Source organism: Zootoca vivipara, chromosome 6 (genome assembly GCF_965207765.1).
Source record: "Zootoca vivipara chromosome 6, rZooViv2.hap1.1, whole genome shotgun sequence".
NCBI classification, from domain to species: Eukaryota; Metazoa; Chordata; class Lepidosauria; order Squamata; family Lacertidae; genus Zootoca; species Zootoca vivipara.
In genome coordinates this window covers 906,910-931,300 of record NC_142589.1, presented here as the reverse complement: position 1 = coordinate 931,300, position 24,391 = coordinate 906,910, and the positions used below count along the sequence as shown (strand labels likewise).

Here is a 24,391-nt window from a genome sequence, read left to right as displayed (position 1 = left end):
AAGTAAGTTGAAACCAATCAATTTGAAACAAGAATTTGGCAGTGGGAGGCGGAGATTAAAAAGGGAAGTCATCTCCCCCCGATTGAGTAACTAAAGATCGCAGCAAGCTAGAAAACCCAGAAATGCTGTAAAAAGAGCTTTTTCCTGAGGCAGAGTAAAGGAAAAAGTAAGCGGTGTATTTATCTCTGCAAAAGACTGAGATCCAGCATGAGAAAAGCCCCCTGCGAGCCTGGAGTCGGGTCAAAGGAAAGATCAGTCAGTTTGCTGATTAACGTCACAATACAAAGGAATGTGTCTGGCTGAATGTGAGAGACTGAGAGCTGTAAACAGTGGAAGAGGACTTGTTTTGCCTTGAGGCTGCTCAGTATTGACTCTGAGGAAAAGAAGGAGTAAAGAGAGAGATTCTGACCAAGTGGGACTGGATTCTTGGCTTTTTGCCTATTTGTTCACTTTTCATATATATTGGACTAAAATTTCAACTCCACGGCCGGTCTGTACAAAGATGGAGGAGGTTTTAGACAAAGGAATAGGAGAGAGGGTTCCAGAGAGTGGACAGGAAGTCACACAGTGGGACTTAATATTGGCAACAATTTTGGATCTTACTAAGCAAGTGAGCATCTCCAAGCTTGATGTAAACTTTCTGAGAGAAGAGACTGTCGAGACATTTGTTTCTGACTGTAAAACAAAGGATCCAACAGATATAGAAGATCAGGAGAAGGGAGAAGAAAAAAGATTGGAAGACCAGGACTGTGCTGGAGTGACGTATGTAAAAAACATAGAAGAGGAGAAAGATAATACTGAAGGACAATATGAACCAATGGACTTATTTCCTGAAAAGAACACTGTTCTACTGGTGGGAGGGGTGGAACAGGGAGGGAAAGTAGGAGAAAACACTGTTTCACTGGTGAGAGAAGTGAAACAGGAGAGGGTAAAAGCAAAAAAGCACCCCAAAAAAGAGGTTGGGAAAATCAGCGCCCCGGTGAGAGAGGGGAGGACACAAACAGTTGGGGGGCAGAAAGAGGATGAAAAGGTGCAAAGATACAAAGTGATGGGATTACAGAAGAGGGGGACAAGAGTTCGGCAAAAGTTGGTATGGGACAGACTAGGGGTGGGTTGAGAGGTCTTGGATTATTTGGTATTGTCTGAAATAATAGGGTCTGATCTCGGAATGTATTAAGGATTGTATGAAGAACCTAGCTGATTCATCTGGAGACTTCGATTCCAGGGAAGGGGGGGTGGGAACTTTGTTGTGTGGGTGGAAGTAAATGGGTAATAAATTAGGATGTGAATCTTATATATTTTTGGGTAAGGGAAAGAGACTAGGGATTAGATAATAATAATTTTGGAGAGAGGATGTTAAGAGAAAAGAGGTTAAAGTACAAGGAGAATGGATAATAGCAATGAAAAAGATGAAAAAGCTGAAATTTAGAAAAAAGAATGTGAAGTTAGAATGGGAAAATGCGAGAACTATTTTTAACAATAAGAACTCAAGAAGGGGAAATGAGGAAGTCTGAATCTGTTTTTGTTTTTTGTTTTTTTTGTTTTTTTTGTCGTTTTTTTCTTTTTTGTGCCTTTTTCTTTTTTTCTTGTATTTCTTGTTAAAATCTAATAAAAATTATATTAAAAAAAAAAAGAAATAGGACACTGATTGGGAGATAATGAAGTCCTTAAAGAGTGAGCAAAATTCTCCTTTGCCCCAACCCTTGGAAAGCACATCCCTCCTGCCCCAAATTCTGCCTCCTTCCCCTAGTGTCAGGTATGTTGGTTTTGAAACATGCAAATAGGGCTGAGATGTGGTTTGGGATTGGTGCAAAAGCTGATGATGCAACAATGGCACGGATACCTCCCCTTACGGAAGGGGGTGGGGTTCCAGCCAAGAATGAATGTTACAGGTTCCCCAAACACTGTTGGGTATCTGACTCTCTTCTCAGAAGTCAGTCAGTACTTGCAGCTGACACCGTGGATTTTTTAAACCAGCACAACCGCAGGAAATGACATTCACTGTAGGTCTTTGTGTGGCTCTCGAGGTCTGGCTCCTGCCTCTCCACATATAGAGCAAAAGCCATCACAGTCCATGCAAAGGGTGAGATCAGTTTTTCTAACAAACAAGTCCTTTATTCTATTCTATTTCTTTTCACAGCACTTAAGGCGGAGAGGCACAGGCAAGACAACACAGCAACTGCCCGAGCTGCTGCAGGAGTTGATCAGAATCAGAACTTCTCAAAGCGGAGGAGTTGCAAGGCACATGACAGTCACAAAAGGACAGGCAGCACCTCCAGGTAAAAAGAAGGCACTGCAGGGCAGAATCTGCAATACTGATTCGTGATTAAAGAGGGGATCCCATACACACACACCCCGAAGACCGGGGGGGAGAGGAGGGGACGCAATCTTTCACCAGCTGGCCATGGGGAACCCCTGAGAGTGGGGATGCTGGTAGGGCGGGCTCTAGGTAGACCCCTCGGTGGTGCGGTGCACCAGGGCGCCAGGCCAGTAGGCCGCGCACTGCGCGGCAAAGCCGTGCGGAAACCATGCTGCGCCCTGCAGGGGCGCCAGAGCGATCTCCGCCCCTCAGCGCCAGGGCGCGCGACCTGCTCGAGACTGCCCTGGATGCTGGTCAGCAACCGACAGCATAGGTATCAGCCCTGTTTCCCCCCCGCCTGGGTGGTGAAATCCGACCTGCCAGTTGCCAAGTCTGGTGGCAAAGGCAAGGTGTAGGTGAGCAGCAAGAGGCAGAATGGGATACCAGAGCATTTCGATGGGGAAATCTGGCACAGGCACTTTCACCCCCCCCCCCCCAATCCCTCTTGCCCTCTCTTCTGCCAACCACCACCCTCCAGAATAGGATCCAAAACGGAAAAAATCAGCATCAAGTTTGGCTGAAGAGCAGAGAAAAGAGGGGAGGCCAGTAAATGGAGAGAGAGAGAGAGGGAGAGAGAGAAAGGAGAGACCCAGAATGGGCTCCGTGTTCCCCTCGGCAGAGTCCAACAGCAAGAGCGGCTCCCTCAGGAGCGGCAGGTGACACCAGAGCAGGCCTGCAGCTTGATCAGCCTCTGATTCATCTGCTCCAGTAGTGAAGGGTCCACAGTTTTCACCATGTTGAAGAGCTGGTGTGGGTCTGAAGTCAGGTTATAGACTTCTACAAAATTCTGCAAGAGAAAAGACAGGGAGAAAGAGAGTCACAATTTGCTAAAGGACAGAAGACAAAATCCTCAACAACTTCTACTACTACAATGTACTGTACGTGGGGCTGCCCTTCAACACAGTTCAAAAGCTGCAACTGCTGCAATAAATCAGCCTCCAGCCAGCAGGACACCTACTATTCCTGTCCCAAAAGACCTGCACTGATTGCCAGTTGCTTCTGAGCCAAATTTAAGCTGGTTATGTTAATGTAGAAAGCCTCAAATGACCTGGGTTCAAAATACCTGAAGAAGTGCCTTGTCCCGTACAGACCAGCCTGAATGTTATGATCAGCAGAGATTATGGGAGGCCCTAGCAGAAGTGACTCTCCAGTTACAGAACTCCTTCCCCTCCGAAGTACCTCTGGCACTGGCATACATTAGGGGAGAGAACACCTCTTCTCCCAGGTTTTGGGGAGCTCTTTTGGATCAGATTGTTCCCCTGTTCCTCCTGCCGCTTCTGCACAGCAATGATTCTTGAGTTTCAATTATGGTTTTAAGCGGTGCTTTAATTGTATTTCATATGTTCTACTGAATGTATGCACCCCACCCTGGGAACTTGTGATGAAAGGCTGGGGAAAATTAAATTCAACAGAATATTTTAAACCTAAGCCTGACCCAGGCCGAGAGTGAGGGCTACCTGGTCCTGGACACATCCTTCTGTGATTTACATGTGCCCCCCAGAATATACACCAGACTCCTCTGCTATGGCTCCTCAGTGAATGATGTCCGCATGAAGAGGCTGGGAAGTTCTGAAAAAGGTTGCTCTGTGGCAGCATCCCTTGGAGGCCACTGCTGACCATCAACAGGGGAAGGGTGTGGCCCTTGCTCCGGGCCTCGGTCAGGACAGGTGAGGCAGATGGTGCTCACCTGGGCATCTGCAAACTCACAGTACTGCAGGTTGATGGGGCTCAATGTGCGCACACAGGCATACGTGTTGTTGAAGGCATCCTCGCACACACAGTCAGGGAAGCATTGCTGCCAAAGGGGGAGAGGGGGAGAGAGGCTTTATTCAAATCTAACACCTACCCAAGACAGCAACATTCCCTCCGACAACAAACTCAGCTGGCGAGTGCCAAGGGGACTGTAGCCAAAAAGGGGCCCCTGATGAACATGCGAGAGACCAGGGTGGCAGAAATACCCCGAATCAAAAGCATCCTGATACCAAGGGAGACCACTGGTCCATCTTCTTCAGGACTGTCTACATGGACTGGTAGCAGCTCTCCAAGAGGCCAGGGATCAAACTTGGGACCTTTTATCCACACAGCAGAAGTCCCTATCACTGAGCTATGGCCCTTGCCCAATTTTTGTGTGTGGAGGGGGCCTGAGAAGGTAGCCTGCCCTTTTCAAAAGAGCCCAAATGAGGGCTAAGTGTGCTCAGTGGCCCTGCTGAGCATTCCATAGGAGGAGGGGATGGAATGGAGTCTCCTGGCTGAAGCATGCTGTACTGCAACACTGGAAACTGGGTTTCCAAAGCACAGAACTTCCAACCCTTCCCCCACTCTTTCAACCCTTTGAAAGCAGGTTTGGATTAAGAAGCGGGAAAGGAAGGTTCACTTCTGCTCCAGACACACGGGGTTGTCTCCAATACACTGAAATCAATGTACATGCCTAATTTAGGGCGACTAATTTCAAAGGGTCTACTCTGAGCACAATCCCAATGTGATGAGCAAAAGGCATAATTCCAACCTGTGCTAAGCAACTGGAAACTCTTAAGTGGGAGATGATGTGGGAGCTGGGAATGTGGACTGCAAGATAACAGTAGGAATGAGGAGAAGAGCGTTGGCTTCCCTCAGCGCTGTGGGCAGGGGGATTGAGGCAGAAGGAGACTTTATGTAAACTAAGGTGAGCAAATCCCCTTTGCATAGGCAAATTCCAAACCCTGCAAGCCTGAGGGCAAAACTTCCTACTGCAGAGGCCAAACCCTGCACATCCCTTTAGGACCACCTCTGGGGGAGTGGCAGAGCAGGCCTCCCTCTCTTGAAAAGGAAAGCCAGGCAGAGCTCATCTGCTACAGTACATCTTTTACCCTGCCCTTCCTCCATCTAAAACCAACCCTGTGGGAGAGTGGCTAGTTCAAGGTCACCTGGTGAGTGCCAGGGCAGACTGGGGATTTGAACCCAGGTTCTACTCCAACACTCTAAATCTGGGGTGGAGAACAGAAAGCAATATCTGAAAGAGAGAGAGAGAGAGAGAGAGAGAGAGAGAGAGAGAGAGAGAGAGAGAGAGAGAGAACCAAAAACAAAAAACCCACCCCAGACAATTTCTGCCTCCCACAAAAACCCCTTATTTCTTCCTATATGGGATACACAAAAACGTCAAGACTGTCATCTCGCTCTCCCAATAGGCGGCCAGCCAACCTGCAGCAGGACAAGCTGAGGAAGCAGAACATGTGGCAGGAGGGGAAGAGGAGAGGTGCTGTGTAAACATGTCTGCTTCGAAGTAGGCTCTCCTGCTCTGTTAAATCCCACCTCCTTTAAAAGGAGCAAGCTGTGGAGGAGGTGTGACGGGAGGGGGCTTGGTCAGGAGGAAAGGAGAATGGGAAAGCAGAGCAAGAAGGGGGGCAGTGCCTTGTTTTTTAAAAAACTGTAATCATTGGGAGGCGCCAAGGGACCACACTGAGCATTCCATGGTCAAATCAAGTAAATTCTTTTGGGTGAAATCCTCCCCTCCAGACACATTGGCATATTTATGCCACTTTGCAGCCTGTGTATTATTTCTACACAGTCTGCAGGTAGGGTTGCCAGACTCAATAGAGGACAGGACTTCTGTGCCTTTAATTGCCCTTCTCTCTTTTGAGTCTGGAAACCTTAAAGAGAAACCAGCAGACCCTTTGCTTGTAAATGAAACAAAGGGTCTGCTGGTTTCTCTTTAAGGTTTCCAGACTCAAAAGAGAGCAGGGCAATTAAAGGCACAGATGTCGTTTCCACCATTGAGTCTGGCAACCCTATCTGCAGGATCCAGTTTCTCTTGTAGCAGAACATTTTGACATTTGTAAGAAATGCAGAGTGGTCTAGGCATCTCTGTGCCTCTTGCCACCAGAGATTCCTCCAGAGCAAGCACTTACTGACACCCCTGGTCCCAAGGCAGGGCAGTGGGGGTCTTGGTGAGTGTGGCCTTCACCAGTGTATTCCACCAGGAAATCCGACCGCCACCTGCTCTTGTGCGTCTCGTTCACCTGGAGCCAAGGAAACACATTTCAGAAAGCATCCCCTGCTGTGACAAAGCTCCACTTCTCCACCACACCCTCCAAACGGAGGAAGGGAGTGTGGCAGCACTTGGAACTCCCTGCTCATTGACATTTGGCAGGCACCTTTACTGGGAAACTTTTTTTTTATTTTGGCATGCCTAACCCAGATAGGCAAAGTTGGTGTGCATTTTAATACATATTTTTAAAATAATGCATATATTTAATAGCTGGTTTTATTTATATTTTGGATTTTTTTTAGGTCTGCTTGTTTTTATCTTCTGAATTTTTATAGGTAATTTTGATTCACATTTTGTGTAAATTCCTTTTTAATAATAATAATAATAATAATAATAAAGCACTATACAAGTTTGGTAAAAAAAAAAACCTCTCAAGACCGCATCCCTGACAGGCTCTCTGGGTTTTCTGGCCCAGTCTAGACATCCAGAGCAAATGCCCTGAAATGGCAGCCTGTCCCCACTACTATTGCATGTCAAGAATACAGCCACAGGTGAAGGTGTGTTCTGGAGCAGGGATAGGGTACCTGGGATCTTCCAAAAGTTGTTGGGACTCCAACTCTCATCATCCCCAGACAGCAGGGTCAAGGGTCAATGGGAGTTGATGGGAGTTGTAGTCCAGCAACAGCTGAAGGGCCGACATTCCCCATTCTAGCTCTAGAGTTTGTGTGGGAGGTCCAAGGGGTCTGCAGAAATCCCACGGCAGCAGGAAGGACAGACGAAGGCACAAGCTAGCTAAGGGAGAGGCAGCCAGAGGCCCACCAGCAGCAATCTAACCCCACTTCCCAAATGCCATGCATACCACAATTCTTACAGCACTGTTCGTTGTTTCTGCCATATCCTTTAAAATGGACTTTCTACGCTGCATCTATTGCTCATGGATACCAAATCCTTCTCAGAGCCCAGAATCACTTTCAAGCAAAAACCTCTGGCTTTATTCTATTTTAAAAAACCCAGGGCTGCTTCTATGCAGACTTTACCTAGGCCAACATGGGGTCCTCTGGGGATTTTGAACTCCAACTCCCAGCAGCCCCAGCTGGGACATATTGCAGATATCCACCCTCAACATGCAGCTGTCAAGGAGGCGGCCAGGGAAGTCTCAGGAGCAGGACCGGTAGACGGGTCCAGCAGTTCCTTGTATACAACAAGACTCTCAAGGCAAGCAATATGCAAAGGGAGCTTGAGAGTCTTGCTTCCAATAATGCATGGAAACTGAAGATGTGGAGTTATTTCCAGCTGCATCATTGTACATAGCAGAGTTTCCTTCAGGACTTACATGACAAGAGTTCTGAGCAAAGGATCCTTGGGCAGAAAGAATACCGTGTAAAGTTTGAAAATTTACTTCTCTACAGACTCCAGAGAACTCCTTTTTTCAACACACACACAAAATCCCCCTGTGTATTCTAGAAGGTTCTGGGCAAATTATTACCAACAGGGGCAAGAAAGATTGTCCGTCCATGGAGGTCTGAGATACATCGATACCTGCGATATCCAGGAAGGTGGGTCCCAGATCAATATTGAGGACAGGTTCCTGAGAGGAAGACAATATGGGACAGAGTTACAGAAGCCATCCAGCTATCCAGTTCAAGGCAATTATTTCTTCGTATTAGTCTGGGAATGCCAAGAAACTAAAAAGTGCAGTTTTGGAAGGTTCAGCCCACCATCTCATTTCAAAATGACACCCAACTTTATTCAGACAAAAACCACATCGTTGGACTCAGGAACAATCATGTAAAATTTGGTTAAGAGGTTTCCAAATGCATGGCAACAGACAGTTCCCCAAAACATATAGTAGTTGATAGAAGAAGACACAGAGATTGACACAAGAATCAAAACCTCCTGACTGTACAGTATGTGACAAGGCCACTTGGAATTATACGCTGGACATTTATTGTAAAATGGGATACATGCCTGTGCATTCACCAGAATGATTCATTTTATCTAACAGGCTGTTATCGTTGTTACAATTCGAAAAATAAAAAGATGTTAAAAAATCAAACTCTTGACTATAGAAAACTAGTATGTCAGGAAGGAAGGTTCTAACTCAGCTTTATTCCGGAAATGTTACAATTCTACATGTTTGGAAGTGAGCTCACTGACTATAGTTCCCAACTCCACAAAATGCCCACAGGAACAGAGATTCAGGCTTTGAGTGCAATGACCATCCAGCAAACAGGCCTGGCTGAAAATTTAGAGGACACCTTTACTCTCACCCAGGAAGCTGCCACCTACCAACTCAGGCCCTTGGCCCATCCAATTCAGCACTGCTTTTTATGCTGACAGGCAGAAGCTTTCCAGGACCTCAGGCAGGGTCTTCTCCCAGTTCTACTGTGGGAAGCCAGGCATTTAACTTGAAGATGTTTGCATATAAGGCAGATGCTCTGGGCTTATGAAGATATGGCTTTGCCAGACAGCCTAGTATTGAGGCTCCCTAGAGGCATCAGGCAGAAATCTTTCCCCATCCTTCAGCAACCTGAGATAATTTTTACTGGAGATGGTCAGGGCAGAACCTGGGATTTTCTGTAAGGAAAGCAGCACTTGAGTTAGGACTCCTTCAGCTCAAGCACTTGAGTCGGGGAAAAGAAAGAAATGTACCCACCAGGTGAATCTGATTTGGCTTGATGCCTGGACCTCGCACCAGCAGCGGCACCCGGATGTCGAACTCATACAGCTGCCTCTTGTCAATGGGCAGTGAAAACTGACCTGCGGAGGCAAAAACAAGTCCTAATTGGAGTTCCCCTCCAGAAAAAGCAGTACCTACAGTTAGAACTGAATATGGAATAACTGAGAAAGGACAAGGACAACTGACAAGGCTGTATATTGTCTCCCTGCTTATTTAACTTATATGCAGAATTCATCATGCGAAAGGCTGGACTGGATTAATCCCAAGCCAGAATTAAGCATGCCAGAAGAAATATCAACAACCTCAGATATGCAGATGACACAGCCTTGATGGCAGAAAGTGAGGAGGAATTAAAGAACCTTTTAGTGAGGGCGAAAGAGGAGAGCGCAAAATATGGTCTGAAGCTCAACATCAAAAAAACCAGGATCTTGGCTACTGGTCCCATCACCTCCTGGCAAATAGAAGGTGGGGGGGGGGAATGAAGGCAGTGAGAGATTTTACTTTCTTGGGTTCCATGATCACTGCAGATGGTGACAGCAGTCACAAAATTAAAAGGCCTGCTTCTTGGGAGAAAAGCAATGACAAACCTAGACAGCATCTTAAAAAGCAGAGACATCACCTTGCCGACAAAGGTTCGTATAGTTAAAGCTATGGTTTTCCCAGTAGTGATGGATGGAAGTGAGAGCTGGACCATAAAGAAGGCTGATCGCCAAAGAATTGATGCTTTTGAATTATGGTGCTGGAGGAGACTCTTGAGAGTCCCATGGACTGCAAGAAGATAAAACCTATCCATTCTGAAAGAAATCAGCCCTGAGTGCTCACTGGAAGGACAAATCCTGAAGCCTAGGCTCCAATACTTTGGCCACCTCATGAGAAGAGAAGACTCCCTGGAAAAGACCCTGATGCTTGGAAAGATGGAGGGCACAAGGAGAAGGGGACGACAGAGGATGAGATGGTGGGACAGTGTTCTCGAAGCTACCAACATGAGTCTGGCCAAACTGTGGGAGGCAGTGGAAGACAGGAGTGCCTGGCGTGCTATGGTCCATGGGGTCACGAAGAGTCGGACACGACTAAATGATTAAACAACAACAACAAAAATATTTATTTCTTACATTTGCATCCCACATTTCCTTCAAGAAGCTCAGGGCAATGCAAGTGCTTCACCCTCATTTGGCCTCAACCTGTGAGGCAGGTTAGGCTGAGAGAGTATGACCATCCCAAGATCACCCAGTGAGCTTCATGAACCCAGGTCTCCACATTCCTAGTCCAACACTTTTAACCAGCTTTTGACAACCTGCTTTGGACTGCAACTCCCATCAGCCCCAGCCATCAGGAGGGCACCAGGTAGGAAAAGACCAGCCTTAGCCATTAGCCCCCCTATGAGTTCTCACTAGAGGACAGCAGAAGGTGAGGGTGGCACTCAGGGCACAAAACCCCATTGGGAATGAAACACGCTCCCCACTCATCCCTTAGGAAGATGTTCCAGCTTCCTTTGGCTGCTCATTCAGCCCCAGAGGTCAAGGGTTTGTTCTTGCAGCAATCAGGGCTCTGGCCCCCTCAGGGCCTTTGAGGGGCCCCCTCATGAAATCCCCCTTCCCTGCATTTACAGTTTCCCTTTTCTACGTAAACCACTAAACATTTACAGAGATAGGAAGAAAAAGGTGTGAGTATCAATCTACTTGAATGTTAGAATGCAAGCAGTTAACCCCACTAGGATCATGTGGCATATTTTTAAATGTAAACCACAGGGTGGGGGTGGGGAATTGACTACTTTTTTTAAAAAATACTATATCATTGGATGTCAACCAGAGAGTTAAGTGCATAGCCAGTGGTGAGAAACTAGACCTCAGTCTTTGTTTTTTGCCATTTCTCATGGACAACAGTCCACCCCCAGCACAAAAGGAGTTCTGGTCAGAGAGGCGGAAAGCAGATGCTGCTGGACTACAACTCCCATCATTCCTAACCCTTGGCCACACGGACTGGGACTGGTTGAAGCAGCAACTCACAACATCATTATTTTAATTTATTACCCTCCCTTCACCCTCAGGCCCTAGGGAGAGTTACATAATCTCAAATACATTATAAGAAAGCTGACAATCACAAAATTAGGGTGGGTCCTAAAAGTATGCACCTCAAGTGTCCGAGGGCGAGGTAAAGAGGCTCGCTTTCAGCATTCTCCAAATACCGTAGCTAAGTTGCCAGGCACAGCTCTGTGAGGAGGATGTTGCACAGAGCCTTAGGGCTGCCAGGGAACTCTCTCTCCCAGGCCTCCCTTGCCCAGTTTCTGAGGGGGATGTGTGGAATGGCCAAGAGGCCCCCCCCCCGGCTGATCTTAGTATTCCAGATGTTCTTCAAGGAAGGAGGCAGTCTTTCCAGATACCCAAAGTCAACGTTTAGGGCTTTAAACACTAATGTGAGCACCTTGAATTGGGCCCACAAACAAATCACCAGCCAGCGCAGCTGTTTTAGAAACAAGGGTTACATGAGTTCTAAAAGCAACTCCAGTCAGCAATCCGGCCACTGCATTTTGGACCAAGGAAAGTTTCCAAGTTGTCTTCAAGGGCAGCTCCTCGGACAGCCCATTGCCATAATCCATCCTGTTGGCAACCCTGGCCTAATGCATCCCTACACATTCCACCAGGTTGCCACTGAAAGAGACACTGGAGCTATTCCCCCACCATCCCACAGCCCCCTCCCACAAGGTTCTGTGGCAAAAGCAGGCCTCAGCTCACCTGTGTGGTAACCATGATCTGAAGTATAGAACACGTATGTGCTGTCCAACAGGCGAAGGGACTTCAATTTATCCAAAACCTTCTCTACCATGTCATCCACAGACAACAGAGTCTGCCACCTGCAAGAAAGCGAGGACATACTATATATTGCAGAGGCAGCAATGTGGTACCCTCCAGATGTTGTGGACTACAACTCCCATCAGTCTCAGCCAGAAACGGGATGATGAGAGTTGTAGTTCAACAAAATCTTGGTGCAACAGATTGAGTTACCCCAATAAACTGCATTATTGAAGCAGCAGGGAAGCCACTCGGTGTATGAGGGAAGAGCCTGTATCTCTACTGTTGACCCTGCACAAACAGGCAATCTTCAAATAGTTCTGCTGGGTCAGACCAAGGGTCCATAGTCCAATGTTCACTTTCCAACAGCAGCTAGGCAACTGCTTCTGGAAGGCTTGCAGCTGGGCTCCTGAAAGGGACTGTCCTGTTCTGGTTCCATGAAGATGCCCAGACAGGAAGGTCCAAGTGAGCAGGCGTTAAAGGGCCAAACCTCTGTCTGAAGGAGGACCCTCCTCCTGGGCTCCATGCCTCCCGCTTAGTGCACTCCCTGCACTGGTTTGGGAGGCACTCAATTGATCAGGCCCAGGGGAAGGGGGCCTGTGAGGGTCCTGGCTCCAGTTCAATGGGTCCTGGAGCAGTGGGGCATGCTTCAGGGGCCTCCTGCCTGCCAGATGGAGTTCAACAACATCCAGAGGCCCACACGCTTCCCATTCCTGAAGACTCAATATTACAGTTAGGCAATGTGGAATTGTGCCCATTACTCCTTTACCAGGTACTTCTCACCTCACAGCTCTTCCATACATCACATCTCACATCACACCTACACTGGCAATGGCTGATGGGAGTTGCAATTCAAAGCATCTGAAGGATGTCAGGTTGAGGGAAGATGCACACTTCCTGAGCCTCACTGCCTCTCAGACGTCTGTCTCCCTCAGGGTCTCTCGGTGACTTTGGATAAAAGCCCCCACAAATGTTTCCCACCCATGGCCTCACTCCTTTCAAGCTTCTACCACAGCTCCTACAAGTGGCATTTCGGGCCCTTTCTTACCGTTCCCTGTAGACGTTGTCCAGGAACTCAATGGATGTGTTTGACATGGGAGTCTTTGCTTGCCTTATCAACCAGTGCTTGTCCTATAAAGGGAAGAAGATTGTGGAGGCTTTATCAACAGAATCCAGATGACAAATATTTGGAAAAAGGACTCGGACCCACACCTGATGACACCATCACCCTTGTGCTCTTCCCCCCGCCCCTCCCCCATGTATGTAACACCTGCCATTTTAAAGTTCTGATTTACCTTTTTAAAAACAAAATACAGTAAGAAATGCACATAAGTGCCACAATTCTTTGATTATTATTATCCTTGCTGTCTTAAGAAGAAAAGAGCTACATCACAGCAGTTCTCTGGGACCACGGAATGAAAGCTGCCCACATCAAGGCCTTTGAACTCACCTTTCCGTGGACGTTGAAGCTTCCATTGCGTGGCGCTTTGATGCTGCTGTATGCCGACTTGTAGTGGGGAGCTGCCGTCCAGGGGGAGTGTGGAGCAGGTGGCGCCAGAACCATGAGAAAAGGAGGGTGGGAAAGCTTCTCCAGGAATTGGAGGCTCCGGTTGGTCTGCAGGGATGGGGAAGGATAGAGAAAGAGACATGGTGCTATGGGAGGGAATCCTAGGGAGGCATGGAAGGGGTCAAATACAGCTGTACTTTGCTTTTCAAACAGCTTAGTTCTTGAACATTTTGGCTCCCAAACGCCGCAAACCCGGAAGTGAGTGTTCCGGTTTGCCAACTATTTTTGGAAGCCAAACATCCGATGGAGCTTCCTGCAGCCAATTAGAAGCCACGCTTTGGTTTCCAAACGTTTAGGAAGTCGAACGGACTTCCAGAACAGATTCCGTTTGACTTCCAAGTACGACTGTACCTTGCTCCACAGGTTAAGGGTTTTGAAAGAGAAATAGATAGCATATTTCCCATTCATGTCTTTCCTCTGAAGTCCCATTTTCACGGATGTGGAAACTGTGGCTCTCCAGATGTTGTGCAGACTCCAGCTGCCATCAGCTCAGCCAGCACAGTCCGTGGCCAACAAGATCTAGAGGGCTCCCCACCCTGTCCTAAGGATTTTGATGGAGTTAACTTTCAAAGTAAGCATGGGATTCTAAAGTGCCAGTTTATCGTGCAGTCATATACAATCTTTCTCTCTCTATTGTGCTTAGTTTCCAGGTGCTGGTAGAAGTGTGTGTTTTCCTGACCTGCAACCAACAGCAGGGGAAACTGTTTTGCATGTCGTGCAAAAGTGCACATGAAAACACTCTACCCACTTCACTGAATCAGGGCTGGAGAAACAATTTCAAAGAGATGCCTGTATTCCTCCCTGGGCAATCTTCTAGGGAACCACATGCCGGGGGGGGGGGGCAGGGCCAGAGGCAAAAAGAGGTGGGCAATGAATATGAAATTTATCCACAAGCTAGTTTCTACACAAACTCCTCTCCATCCACCATCCAGGCAAATGAGAGTCATGATCAGAGTTTAAGGACCCGTTCTAGCCAGGCAAAAACACCCAAGGAGGATGTGAAGGAAGGCTGGGGCAAGAGAGGCCTAGGAAGGTGCCTTTGGACCCTCACAGCCTGAGGCTGCCCACTGCTGTCCAAAGGCTCCTCTAGGTCTCGGTGCCCCATCTACTACAGGCACCAACTGAGTCACTGACTTGGGTGACTGGCTGCTGCAACAGAGAAGCATAGGCAGAGGTGGAGGCCTCTTGTTTGCTTGGAAAAGCTCTTCTCCTGAAAGCCGAGAGTGAAGAAGTGGGAGAAAAAGAGGCAGGGAGGGAGTACTACAGATCCTTTCTACAAAAGGAGAGTTTTTGGAGGAAAGAGATGAACGTCAGAGACTTGGCAGGCTGTCTTCCAGCTTCAATGTTCTCTTTCTCACTTTAGTTCTTTCCTTGACAGACATAAGTAGTAGTAGTAGTAGTAGTAGTAGTAGTAGTAGTAATAATTTATTATTTATACCCCGCCCATCTGGCTGGGTTTCCCAGCCACTCTGAGCGGCTTCCAACTGAAAAATAAAACACAGTAATCTATTAAACATTAAAAGCCTCCCTGAACAGGGCTGCCTTCAGACGTCTTCTAAAAGTCTGGTAGTTGTTTTCCTCTTTGACATCTGTCGGGAGGGCGTTCCACAGGGCAGGCGCCACCACCGAGAAGGCCCTCTGCCTAGTTCCCTGCAACTTGGCTTCTCACAATGAGGGAACCGCCAGAAGGCCCTCGGTGCTGGACCTCAGTGTCCGGGCAGAATGATGGGGGTGGAGACGCTCCTTCAGGTATACTGGACCGAGGCCATTTAGGGCTTTAAAGGTCAGCACCAACACTTTGAATTGTGCTCGGAAACGTACTGGGAGCCAATGTAGATCTTTCAAGACCGGTGTTATGTGGTCTCAGCGGCCGCTCCCAGTCACCAGTCTAGCTGCTGCATTCTGGATTAGTTTTAGTTTCAGAGTCACCTTCAAAGGTAGCCCCACGTAGAACGCATTGTAGTAGTCCAAGCGGGAGATAACCAGAGCATGCACCACTCTGGTGGGACAGTCTGCAGGCAGATAGGGTCTCAGCCTGCGTACCAGATGGAGCTGATAGACAGCTGCCCTGCACACAGAATTGACCTGCACCTCCATGGACAGCTGTGAGTCCAGAATGACTCCCAGGCTGCGCACCTGGTCCTTCAGGGGCACAGTTACCCCATTCAGAACCAGGGAATCCTCCACGCCTGCCTCCTCCTGTCCCCCACGAACAGTACTTCTGTCTTGTCAGGATTCAATCTCAATCTGTTAGCCGCCATCCATCTTCAAACCGCCTCCAGGCACTCACACAGGACCTTCACCGCCTTCACTGGTTCTGATTTAAAAGAAAGGTAGAGCTGGGTATCATCAGCATACTGATGGACACCCAGCCCAAACCCCCTGATGATCTCTCCCAGCGGCTGCATGTAGATGTTAAAAAGCATGGGGGAGAGGACAGAGCCCTGAGGCACCCCACAAGTGAGAGCCCAGGGGTCTGAACACTCATCCCACACCACCACTTTCTGAACACGGCCCAGGAGGAAGGAGCGGAATCACTGTATATCAGACAGTCCCCCCAGCTCCCAGCCCCTCTAGTGAGCCAAGTAAGCCAATGGAATTCGACTTTTTTTTATACTAATTGATGACACCGAAAAAAAGCATTCTGACTTTGTTGAATGGGGCTGCCCTTCAAGTGGTCTAGCTACTTGATCGCAGGAGGATCTGGGAAGCCAGAAACAAAGGTGACATGGAGGGACAACTTACAATGATGTCCGTGAGATAGTCTTCTTCATAGTGCTCCCCGTGCTTCTCCTCATGTCCATTGACTGAAAGAGTGTAGTTATAGTACTTGGAATTCCCCACCTATGGAAAGAGGCACAAAGGGATGATGAGTTGAGTCACCAAAGAGCCAGCTCTGGAAACTGGTTCTTGGCACTGGGCCACCCCACAATAAGAAGGTACTGTATTACAGATGGAAGCCAGACTAGGATATTTTGGTGCCTGTGGGGGGGGGGAGAACCCAAAGGAAACCCTTCTCCAAACAAAGGGCAATCGCTCAATGGCAGAGCCTCTTGTTTTGCATGCTGATGGTCCCTGCTTCAACCCCTGGCATCTCCAGTTAAAAGACAATGTAGCAGATGATGGAGAAGGCCTCTCGGCTTGAGACACCCTGGAGAACTGTTCTCACTGTAGGAGACACACCAATTGTCTGAGGAGCTGCTTCTACTATTACTGAGGATCCTAACTTCCAAATCTGCATTTGAACAGCTGCTCACTCTGTTCCCACAGCCTCACAGTATTGCAATACTAATCTAGCTTTGTTTGCTTCTTCTTTCTCCCATTCACTAGGAACACAGGAAGCACCCCCAGTTTATTTATTTGTTATTAATAAATATCACTCCTTTCTCTTCCACTCCCTTTCCCCTCAGAGGAGGGAGACCTCCTTTCCCCCTCTGCCAAGTTCTACAAGAATGTACATTCAGCAGCTTATTGTCTCTCGGCAAAGGCCACCTGGCAAACTTCAGTTCTGAGCACAGGTGTGAATCTGGATCCTGCATATTGAAGTCCAACACTCTGCCCCAAGGATCTCACCTTGCCCACTGTGAACTTAGGAGGGAGGGAGGGAGGGAGGGAGGGAGACGGAGAGGGAGAGGAAGAGGGAGAGAGAGAAATGGCACCTACTCACCAGACCTAACCAGTAGCTCCAGCCCGGTGGCATATATTGAATGCCTCCTGCTTTGGGGTCCCCATACTGTAATAGAGGAGAGTTGCCAAGTCAGATGCAACAGGCATGCATTGCACACGTCTTTTAAAGGCAAGGAAATGTGATGCCCGCAGAATGCCCATCATCTGCATATAACATTTGAGCATCGGTGGCATTTGTCTGCAGAGAGCTTTACCTGGTTGAGATATTTGCCAGAGTAGAAGGTCTGGTAGCCTTGCCTCTGTAGGTAAACCGGGAAGGTGAATGGCTCCTGAAACTTCTGCCAGGCTGGGCTGCTGCAATTGCCCTCCAAGGAATTGTTCCTCACCAGGTGGTTGTGAGGGTATCTGCCGGTCAGGATGCTGCTGCGGCTCGGACAGCACAGAGGAGTGACTGCAAACTGGAGAGTGACATGTCCATTCAGGAGGTCAGCCTTTGCCCTACAAATTAGACTCCCTCCCTCCCCAATCTGTGGACTGTCCTAAGCATCTCCCTAAACTCAGCAGGGGTACCACCAGCACCACTTCAGGTCTACAGGGCCAAGGCTGTTTAAAGGTCAGCACCAACACTTTGAATTGTGCTCAGAAATGTACTGGGAGTCAATCTTTCAAGACTGGTGTGGTTCCAGCAGATGTTCCCAGTTACCAGTCTAGCAGCTGGGGTGTTTTAGCTTAGGAAAAAAACCTCAAGTGAACACAAGCTAGCAGTTTATATATAATAAAAAAACAACATGGAGAGAGGAGAAAGAGGAAACCACCCCCTCTGTGCTTCAGGGCTGTTTCTTATTCCCAATGCACCTGGGACTACAATCACTTTAAACTTCCCAGAGCAACTCTCAGCAGCGTTACCCAGATACTTACTGCGTTGGCAAAAGTGGCGCCTAACTGACCGATCAGGGATGTTGTCTTCTTCATGGGGGTCTGAAAGGTAGAACAAAGCAGTCACATCTGGGCCACAGGCCTGAAAATAAGCCTGCGAACACACAGCTGATCACCTAACCAACAAACTCTCATGTCACTCATCGCTGCCACTGGTCATGCTGGCTGCAAGGGATAGGAGTTGGAATCAAACGAAAGGCTGCAGGTTTCCCCAACCCCTGATACAGAAGATGGTTGGGATGAGGGCAGAATGGCCTTCTCCTTTCCATGTTCTGCAGCCTACAATCATTTTCAGGAACACCTGCCACAAAACGTTCTTATGAGTGTTTGGGGGCAATTTTCTTTTTCTGCAATTTAATCTTCAAAGCAACCCTTTGAGTCTGGCTCAATATGCACATCCACTCCCCGAAATACCTTTGCGCCATTTCAATAAATGCAGAATGGCATTCTTTGTCCATTGTGGCATAATGGTAGCCTAAAATACAGGTCTTGAACCAAGAGGTCAAGACCTCCGCCATTTTTAGCAGCAAAATTAGAGACAAGATGAGGGGGGGAAGGAGAAGAGTTCATTTTAAAGAGACCAGGCCTGCCTCCTCAGAAAACATGGGGTTTCTTCTTTTCCCATGAGGCCACACTGGAAATGAACCAAAGTCTAATATTCTATTTTCCTACTTTCACAACAGCCCCAGATCCCACAGGTCTCCTTTGTGAACCATCTCTCAGGGCTAAGTGACATGTTATGTTAGCTACACAGGTGTCTATTTAAGTGCGCAGTTTTTGTTTGTTCTCACACAAATTGCCCCTGTGGGGAACCTGATCCAGACAAGGACCCTAGCATGGGGGGTAAGAGGATTTAACACCATTCCCCAACCCAACCCCTGCCACGCCTGTGCCTGAAATTTGTATTGGGGTGGGTAAGTGGGGGGGACTCCCATTCACTTCAATAGGAGCTTTTCCCCTATGCAAATTGCAGACCCAGACCCATGGTCCTTGGTTCTTTAGTATTCTTATTGTAAGGAAAGGCCACATTTTGGAAAGGGCCACATCTCAGTGCTCAAGAGTCTTGTTTTGCATGCAGAAGGTCCCAAGTTCAACCCTCAACATCTCCATGCAGAGCTGGGAAGGCCCCCTGCCTGAAACCCTGGAGAGCTGCTGCCAGTCAGTGTAGACAATATTGAGCTGACTCAGCCAATGCAAGTTATCACAGCATCTGTCACCATATCTATGATCAAGCTTTCCGAGGGGACTGGCCTCAGTGTTGCTATGGGGATGCCACCTGGCCCCTGCCTGCCACAGCTGCCCAGAATTATTTAATTTCTTTCAAGCATGGAGGGAAAACTGTTCAAGAAGTTAGTGGTAACCCGAGGTTTGCAAGATGGATACTTAATTTCCTGCTCTAAAACCATGGTAAGATTTGCCACACACAAAAGCCATCAGACATATTAATTACATTTGTTACACCATTTGTGTTATTCGTTTTAAGGAGAACTATAAACTGAAGTACCGAAGGGGGTGTCAGAAAGAACAACCTTCAGAAGGAAGCTCAGCCAAGGCCCTCCTCCCATGGCATCACTTTCTGCACATGAGGGTGTCATCAAGTCGGCAGCATGTTGCATGGGCTTGTTTCTGCATCTTCAAGATGATGCATGTGGGAGAAGAAGCCAAAATGTATGATGGGAAGCAACAATTCTGGCTAGGGAACCTCCACAGAGAAATGAAACCTGAGGCTGTGGCAGCCCTTTTGGGGCCAGTTCTGATAAGCATGGCACATGACGATGTTCACTTGTTCTACACTTCAGCCCCATGTAAATGTTACAATGTGTGGCGGTTTCAGATTTTCACTCCACACTATTTGAGGACAAGGCAAACTGCATCCTGCTGTCATTCCAGCAACCAAACATGATCTGGAAGCATAGAGAACCACCGGCACTCATGTGGGACTTTGTCACATGACTGGCTTCCTGCATGTCACCAGACAGGACGATGGTGCTCTCCAAGGCCAGGACCAGCAAGGCACAGGCAGACACCCCCCTTGGCAGTTTCTAGAGCCAGTTAACAAAGTACATAGGAAAGGGCCTTTATCTTGACACAGAGCAGTGGTCCTCCTGGTTCTCACACAAAGCGCCTCTCTCTGCCCTGCCTGGATATGCCAGAGACTGAACATACACGACACAGGAGTGACCAGAGGAGGAACAACCGCAAGGAGGAGATACGTCATGGTGCATCTGCCACAGCACAACCGGGCGCCCGCACCTGCGCCAGACATGTCCCTCCCACAGCTGCCACTCTCCAACGGTCTGATGTCTTCTTTTTTAATCATTTTTATTAGTTTTCCAATACAAACAGCCAATTATAATATTCCAAATACACTATTCCAATTAAAAACAATAAACTAAAAAAAACAACACCCAAATTGTTGTCCAAATTGTTAATTATTAATTTTTTACGGACTCCCCATAGTCTGGACCTCTGAAGCATATTTCCAATGTCTCATCCCTGCTCTTTGTTGTTTTTCCTGTTTTCCACACTCCAATCTTATCACTTTAAAGTTCTGTCCCTGGCTCTGCGATTCTCAATCATGTCCAAAATCATATATCCTTACATCCATCGAGCACAGTTTCATTCAAAATGTATATTTTTCCAACTTGTTTAGCAGCGCAGCTCCTCCTTCCTTATTCCAATCTCCAATTCTTTTGAAGTTTTATGATGCAGCAACTCCCATCTCATTAAGTTGTTAAGTTATTCCCATCCAGGCTTTTGTCCAAATCTGTCTTTGATGTAGGTATATGTTTGCATACTGCAATGTAAATGAACTGTATTCCACAGATGCAAATTATTTGACGATCGATCGGCTTTCAGAGACCTTGCAATCCCCCCTCCCGGGCCCTAGGGTGGGAGGGCTACTAGACATCCATTTAGCCTTCTCTCTTGCACTTAATGAAAGTTCTGCAAACAAATGCTCTGTATTTTATCTCAAATTATTGTCTCAAATCACTGCAAAGTAAGCCAACAAGCATTTCCCACTTCTCTCAAAACAGAGAAAAACTTTCATTTTTCTATTTTTGCTGCGTCACAGGTGCCATCTTAATTCTTCTTTTCTTTATCAAGTCTTTCAAACCAAACAAAGTTGTACAGTTAAGTGTCTAATCATAAATAGAAGTCCATCTGTACTCCTCAAAATAAATTAGGTTTCTTAATGAGGCTTGGCGTAGAAAACAGATTATAAGTGTTGAGAAGGGAAAAAAACTTACCATCCTCCGTAATCCAAACTCAGTGACTGAGAATCTCTTTGAAGTCTCTATGAAATCCGAGCTTAAACGCCAGGGACTGTACAATTCTGCAGGTTTTTTCTCAGTCTTCTTCGGTCCAGACTATGTCTGTTTATTGTCCAAATCTAATTATTTTATCTAAACAGACATCAGAGAGTGCCGGCCGTGTCGTGCTCTGTGACCCAGTGTTCTGCCTCTTGCACAATGCAAGCTGGCAATCTTGGACAATCTGCAGTTCTTTGAGTTTGAGACAGTCCTCCCCCATCCTGGGGAGTCTGCCAGGGCTAATTACCGCCATATCAGCCCTGAATTACTGCCACGGCTGAAGTCCGATCATATGGGAGTCAGTCATTTCCCACCGCCGGAAACAGGATGTCTCCAACGGTCTGACTTCACCCCCAAAGGCGCAGTCAGTTGCCAGTCCTCTTGATGCCCATATGTGGAGCCACAGGAGGGGTACAACCTTGCTCTTTCCTTCAGGTAGCAAAGGGCTAGCCCCTGTTTGGATCCCAAGCCCCTCAATTCCCTGCTTCTCCACCAGGAAGTACCACCGAGGGTTGCTATCACAAGGAAAGAAGCTGGAAGGGCTGCTGCGCATGTATGTCCCTCTCAGCAAACAGGACCCTTGGATCAGGACCCTTTGGTCCTTACAGACCAACAAGAAGGAAGGCCGTGGGGAAATCCTGTGCTGTCACTTGGGCATAAACTCAACTCAGAGGAACTTACTTCGAAGTAAAGCATGCATAGGGATGGCACAGTCCAATGTACACTCGGATGCAGCAAAGCCCCCCTGAAATAAATGGGGCCTGTTCTATACATGGGTTTGCAGTCAAATAGCCCTGTGGCCCCTTGCTGGCTGGCTTAGACTTTGGCAAAGTTATTGATCCCTTCACAGCAGAACAGTAAAAAAAACAACCCCACCTACCTACCTTTGGACTATAAAGCCTTTATACTATTGAGGATATACATTCCTTTAATGTATATCGGCTTGTGGCTCAGGTGTACTTTGAGGTCTCAGAGAAACATGGGAGTTGGAAGGTACCCGAGGGTCATCTAGTCCAACCCCTGCAATGCAGGAATCCTGCCCTCAACTGTCCTTGGGTGGGCTCGAACCGGCAACCTACTGGTTAACAGCCAGGCATACTGATCCACTGAAGCAATCTTGCCGTATACAGTACTTTGTGCAGAGGAAACGCACTCTGCACACGCACGGACGTGCTTTTTGCTGAACCGAGGCATTCAGGAAAGGCTGCGAGGCTGAGCTCAGTCCTACGTTAAGTAGCCCGGAGGAACACGTGCATTTCGTATCCTATATATGCCCTTACTGTACTGTACAGTACTGTGATTCTGAGTAATCTGGAGAGGCGGACCCCCGGCACTTACCATGCCCCCGATCTCTCGGTCTTGGTCATCGGTCAGGATTAGCAGGATATTGCCCTTGGCTTTCCCCCTTCCCCCTCCGGCTACTGCTTCCTCCGCGACCAGGAGAAGCCAGGCCGCGAACAGAGCGCCGAGGGACCCCCGCTTCAAGGAGCCCCCCATGAGAAGGGCGCGGGCACGCGCGAGACTCGCCAGCTGCGCGGCAAAAGCGCCTCCGCTCCGCGTCCCACTGGCCAGGAAGTCAAGTGGCGCGCGCTTCCCTGCGGGGCGCAGGATACCTGCAAACTCCCTTAGCGAGGAGCCTGCGCTGACCCACAGAGACCCTTCTTGCGCCGCGGCGTCTCTGGGGTTTGGGTGTCTTTTTTTGCAAAGCTCGTCACTTTCAGTTCCACAAAGCAAGAGGGGGAGGTGGGCGGGGCCGCAGGGAAGGTTTGCCGGGAAGGGGGCGGGGCCAGGGAAGGCCGGCTGCTCCTTCGGCCCGGATCCTGCGGTGCCGCCTGCCCAGGTGGGCTGCTTGCGAGCGAGGGATCCCGTGCCCGTTTCCACGGTGAGTGAGTCCCCCTGGCCTCCTTCGGTCCGGGTGAATGGGGGCGTCGTCTGCAAGGCGGTCGGGGCGCGGCGTTGGGCGGGAACCGGGAAGCCCAGCCCTGCGCGCCCGCCTCTCCTGGGACTCCGGCTGCTCCCCTTGGCCGCTCAGCGCTCCTGGTCCGCTGAGCTTACCTTGCAGGCAGGGTTGTTGCGCGGATGAAGCGGGATGGGGAAGAACCACGTACTGGAGGGTAGTGGGGAGGCTTTCGCTCGCTGGACCGCTTTGATGTGCTCCTTCCGCGCACCCACCGTTTGGAACATGTTGACGTTGGGCAGGACCCTTTGCTGGACTTTTTTTTCGGTGCCTGCTAAAAACATATTTTGCTTAGACAAGCCTACCCAGATATGTAGAATGTTGATATTATTTTAATCTGTTTTTAGCTTTCTATTGATCTTAAATTGTTTTTCAGTGTTACTGAATACTGTATCTGTTTTGATTGATGGTTTTATTATTTTTGTAAGCCACTTAGGGGTTTTTCAAAATACTTTCAAGCAGTATCTAAACTTTATGAAATAACTAAAAGCGAGTGAATGCAATAACAGAGGCTTCTCCGGCTGAGTCTGGGTTTTGCGTGCCCTCCTTCCTTCCTCCATGAGCCACTTCCAGGAACTGCCCACTGGCCCCCATCCCCATCTTGGCTTTCATGAGGTCCCATGGGCCACATTCCCGCTGGCCAGTGGTGGGCGTAGCCAAAGCAAAAGTGGGTGGAGCAACGAATCCTGGGAATTTTACCTTTATACAGAAAGACCAGCCTCCTCACTGACACCCCTGATGGGATTTCACCATTGGGAGGTCCAGCCGGCAGCTCCCTCTTCGTCTCAGTCCCGGTGATTCCCATGGAACACGAACACGACTCAGGGTCTCAGCAACCTGAGCACGCAATCAGCAGAGATGCCCACGCAGTTTCAGCGGTTGCAGCGGAGATGATAAGGCAGCAGCAGAGAGGCATTTTAAAGTGGTTTATTTACAGCTATATTACAGCATGAAGAGAGAGCGAATGATGCTTTCTCTCTTCCATCAGATCAAACAGTTCAGAACAGAACTCAGAACAGAACCAGTACAGAACTGAAAGTAGAAGTCCATAAAAGGATATACCTAGACATGTGACATATATCAGCAGCAACATGCCTAAGTCTTAAGGTGGAACTGAATCTCCTGACATCACTCCCCCATTCTGTGAAACCTTAAGCTCAGCAGTTCCAAACTGTAGCTTTTGCATATAACTGTGCAA

General features: G+C 48.2%; 2 protein-coding genes across 6 annotated transcripts in view; one reads left to right on the top strand and one right to left on the bottom strand.

Moving 5' to 3' along the window:
* Positions 1–2,093: 2,093 nt before the first annotated feature.
* Positions 2,094–23,157, bottom strand: LOC118088022 (N-acetylglucosamine-6-sulfatase). Of its 3 annotated transcripts, none has more exons than XM_035121210.3 (13): positions 22,575–23,157; positions 17,905–17,964; positions 17,241–17,444; positions 17,027–17,092; positions 16,105–16,203; positions 13,243–13,407; positions 12,841–12,923; positions 11,736–11,854; positions 8,980–9,083; positions 7,810–7,911; positions 6,244–6,354; positions 4,047–4,154; positions 2,094–3,146 (listed from the first exon to the last, which is right to left on the bottom strand). In XM_035121210.3, the coding sequence occupies exons 1-13, from the start codon at positions 22,731–22,733 to the stop codon at positions 3,003–3,005; spliced, it is 1,524 nt and encodes a 507-aa protein (XP_034977101.1). In that variant the 5' UTR covers positions 22,734–23,157; the 3' UTR covers positions 2,094–3,002. The 3 variants fall into 3 exon arrangements, with proteins under 3 accessions (XP_034977101.1, XP_034977102.1, XP_088527508.1); XM_035121211.3 differs by lacking the exon at positions 22,575–23,157 and adding an exon at positions 21,174–21,740; XM_088671382.1 differs by lacking the exon at positions 4,047–4,154 and having other exon boundaries at positions 22,575–22,964.
* POLM (DNA polymerase mu) overlaps positions 23,025–24,391 on the top strand; it is a 29,551-nt gene continuing 28,184 nt past the window's right edge. For all 3 annotated transcript variants that reach the window (XM_088671381.1, XM_088671380.1, XM_035121206.3), the window contains exon 1: positions 23,025–23,118. The gene's annotated coding sequence lies outside the window, so the exon portion shown is untranslated. The remainder of the gene's footprint in view (positions 23,119–24,391) is intronic.

Bases quoted from the DNA above. Each gene is read 5' to 3' on its own strand.
- LOC118088022 (XM_035121210.3), bottom strand. From the start codon at position 22,733: ATGGGGGGCTCCTTGAAGCGGGGGTCCCTCGGCGCTCTGTTCGCGGCC. The intron at 17,093-17,240 runs GTAAAGCTCTCT...CCTCTATTACAG, and splicing joins CTGGCAAATATCTCAACCAG to TATGGGGACCCCAAAGCAGG. The intron at 6,355-7,809 runs GTAATAATTTGC...CCTTGGCTCCAG, and splicing joins AATCTTTCTTGCCCCTGTTG to GTGAACGAGACGCACAAGAG.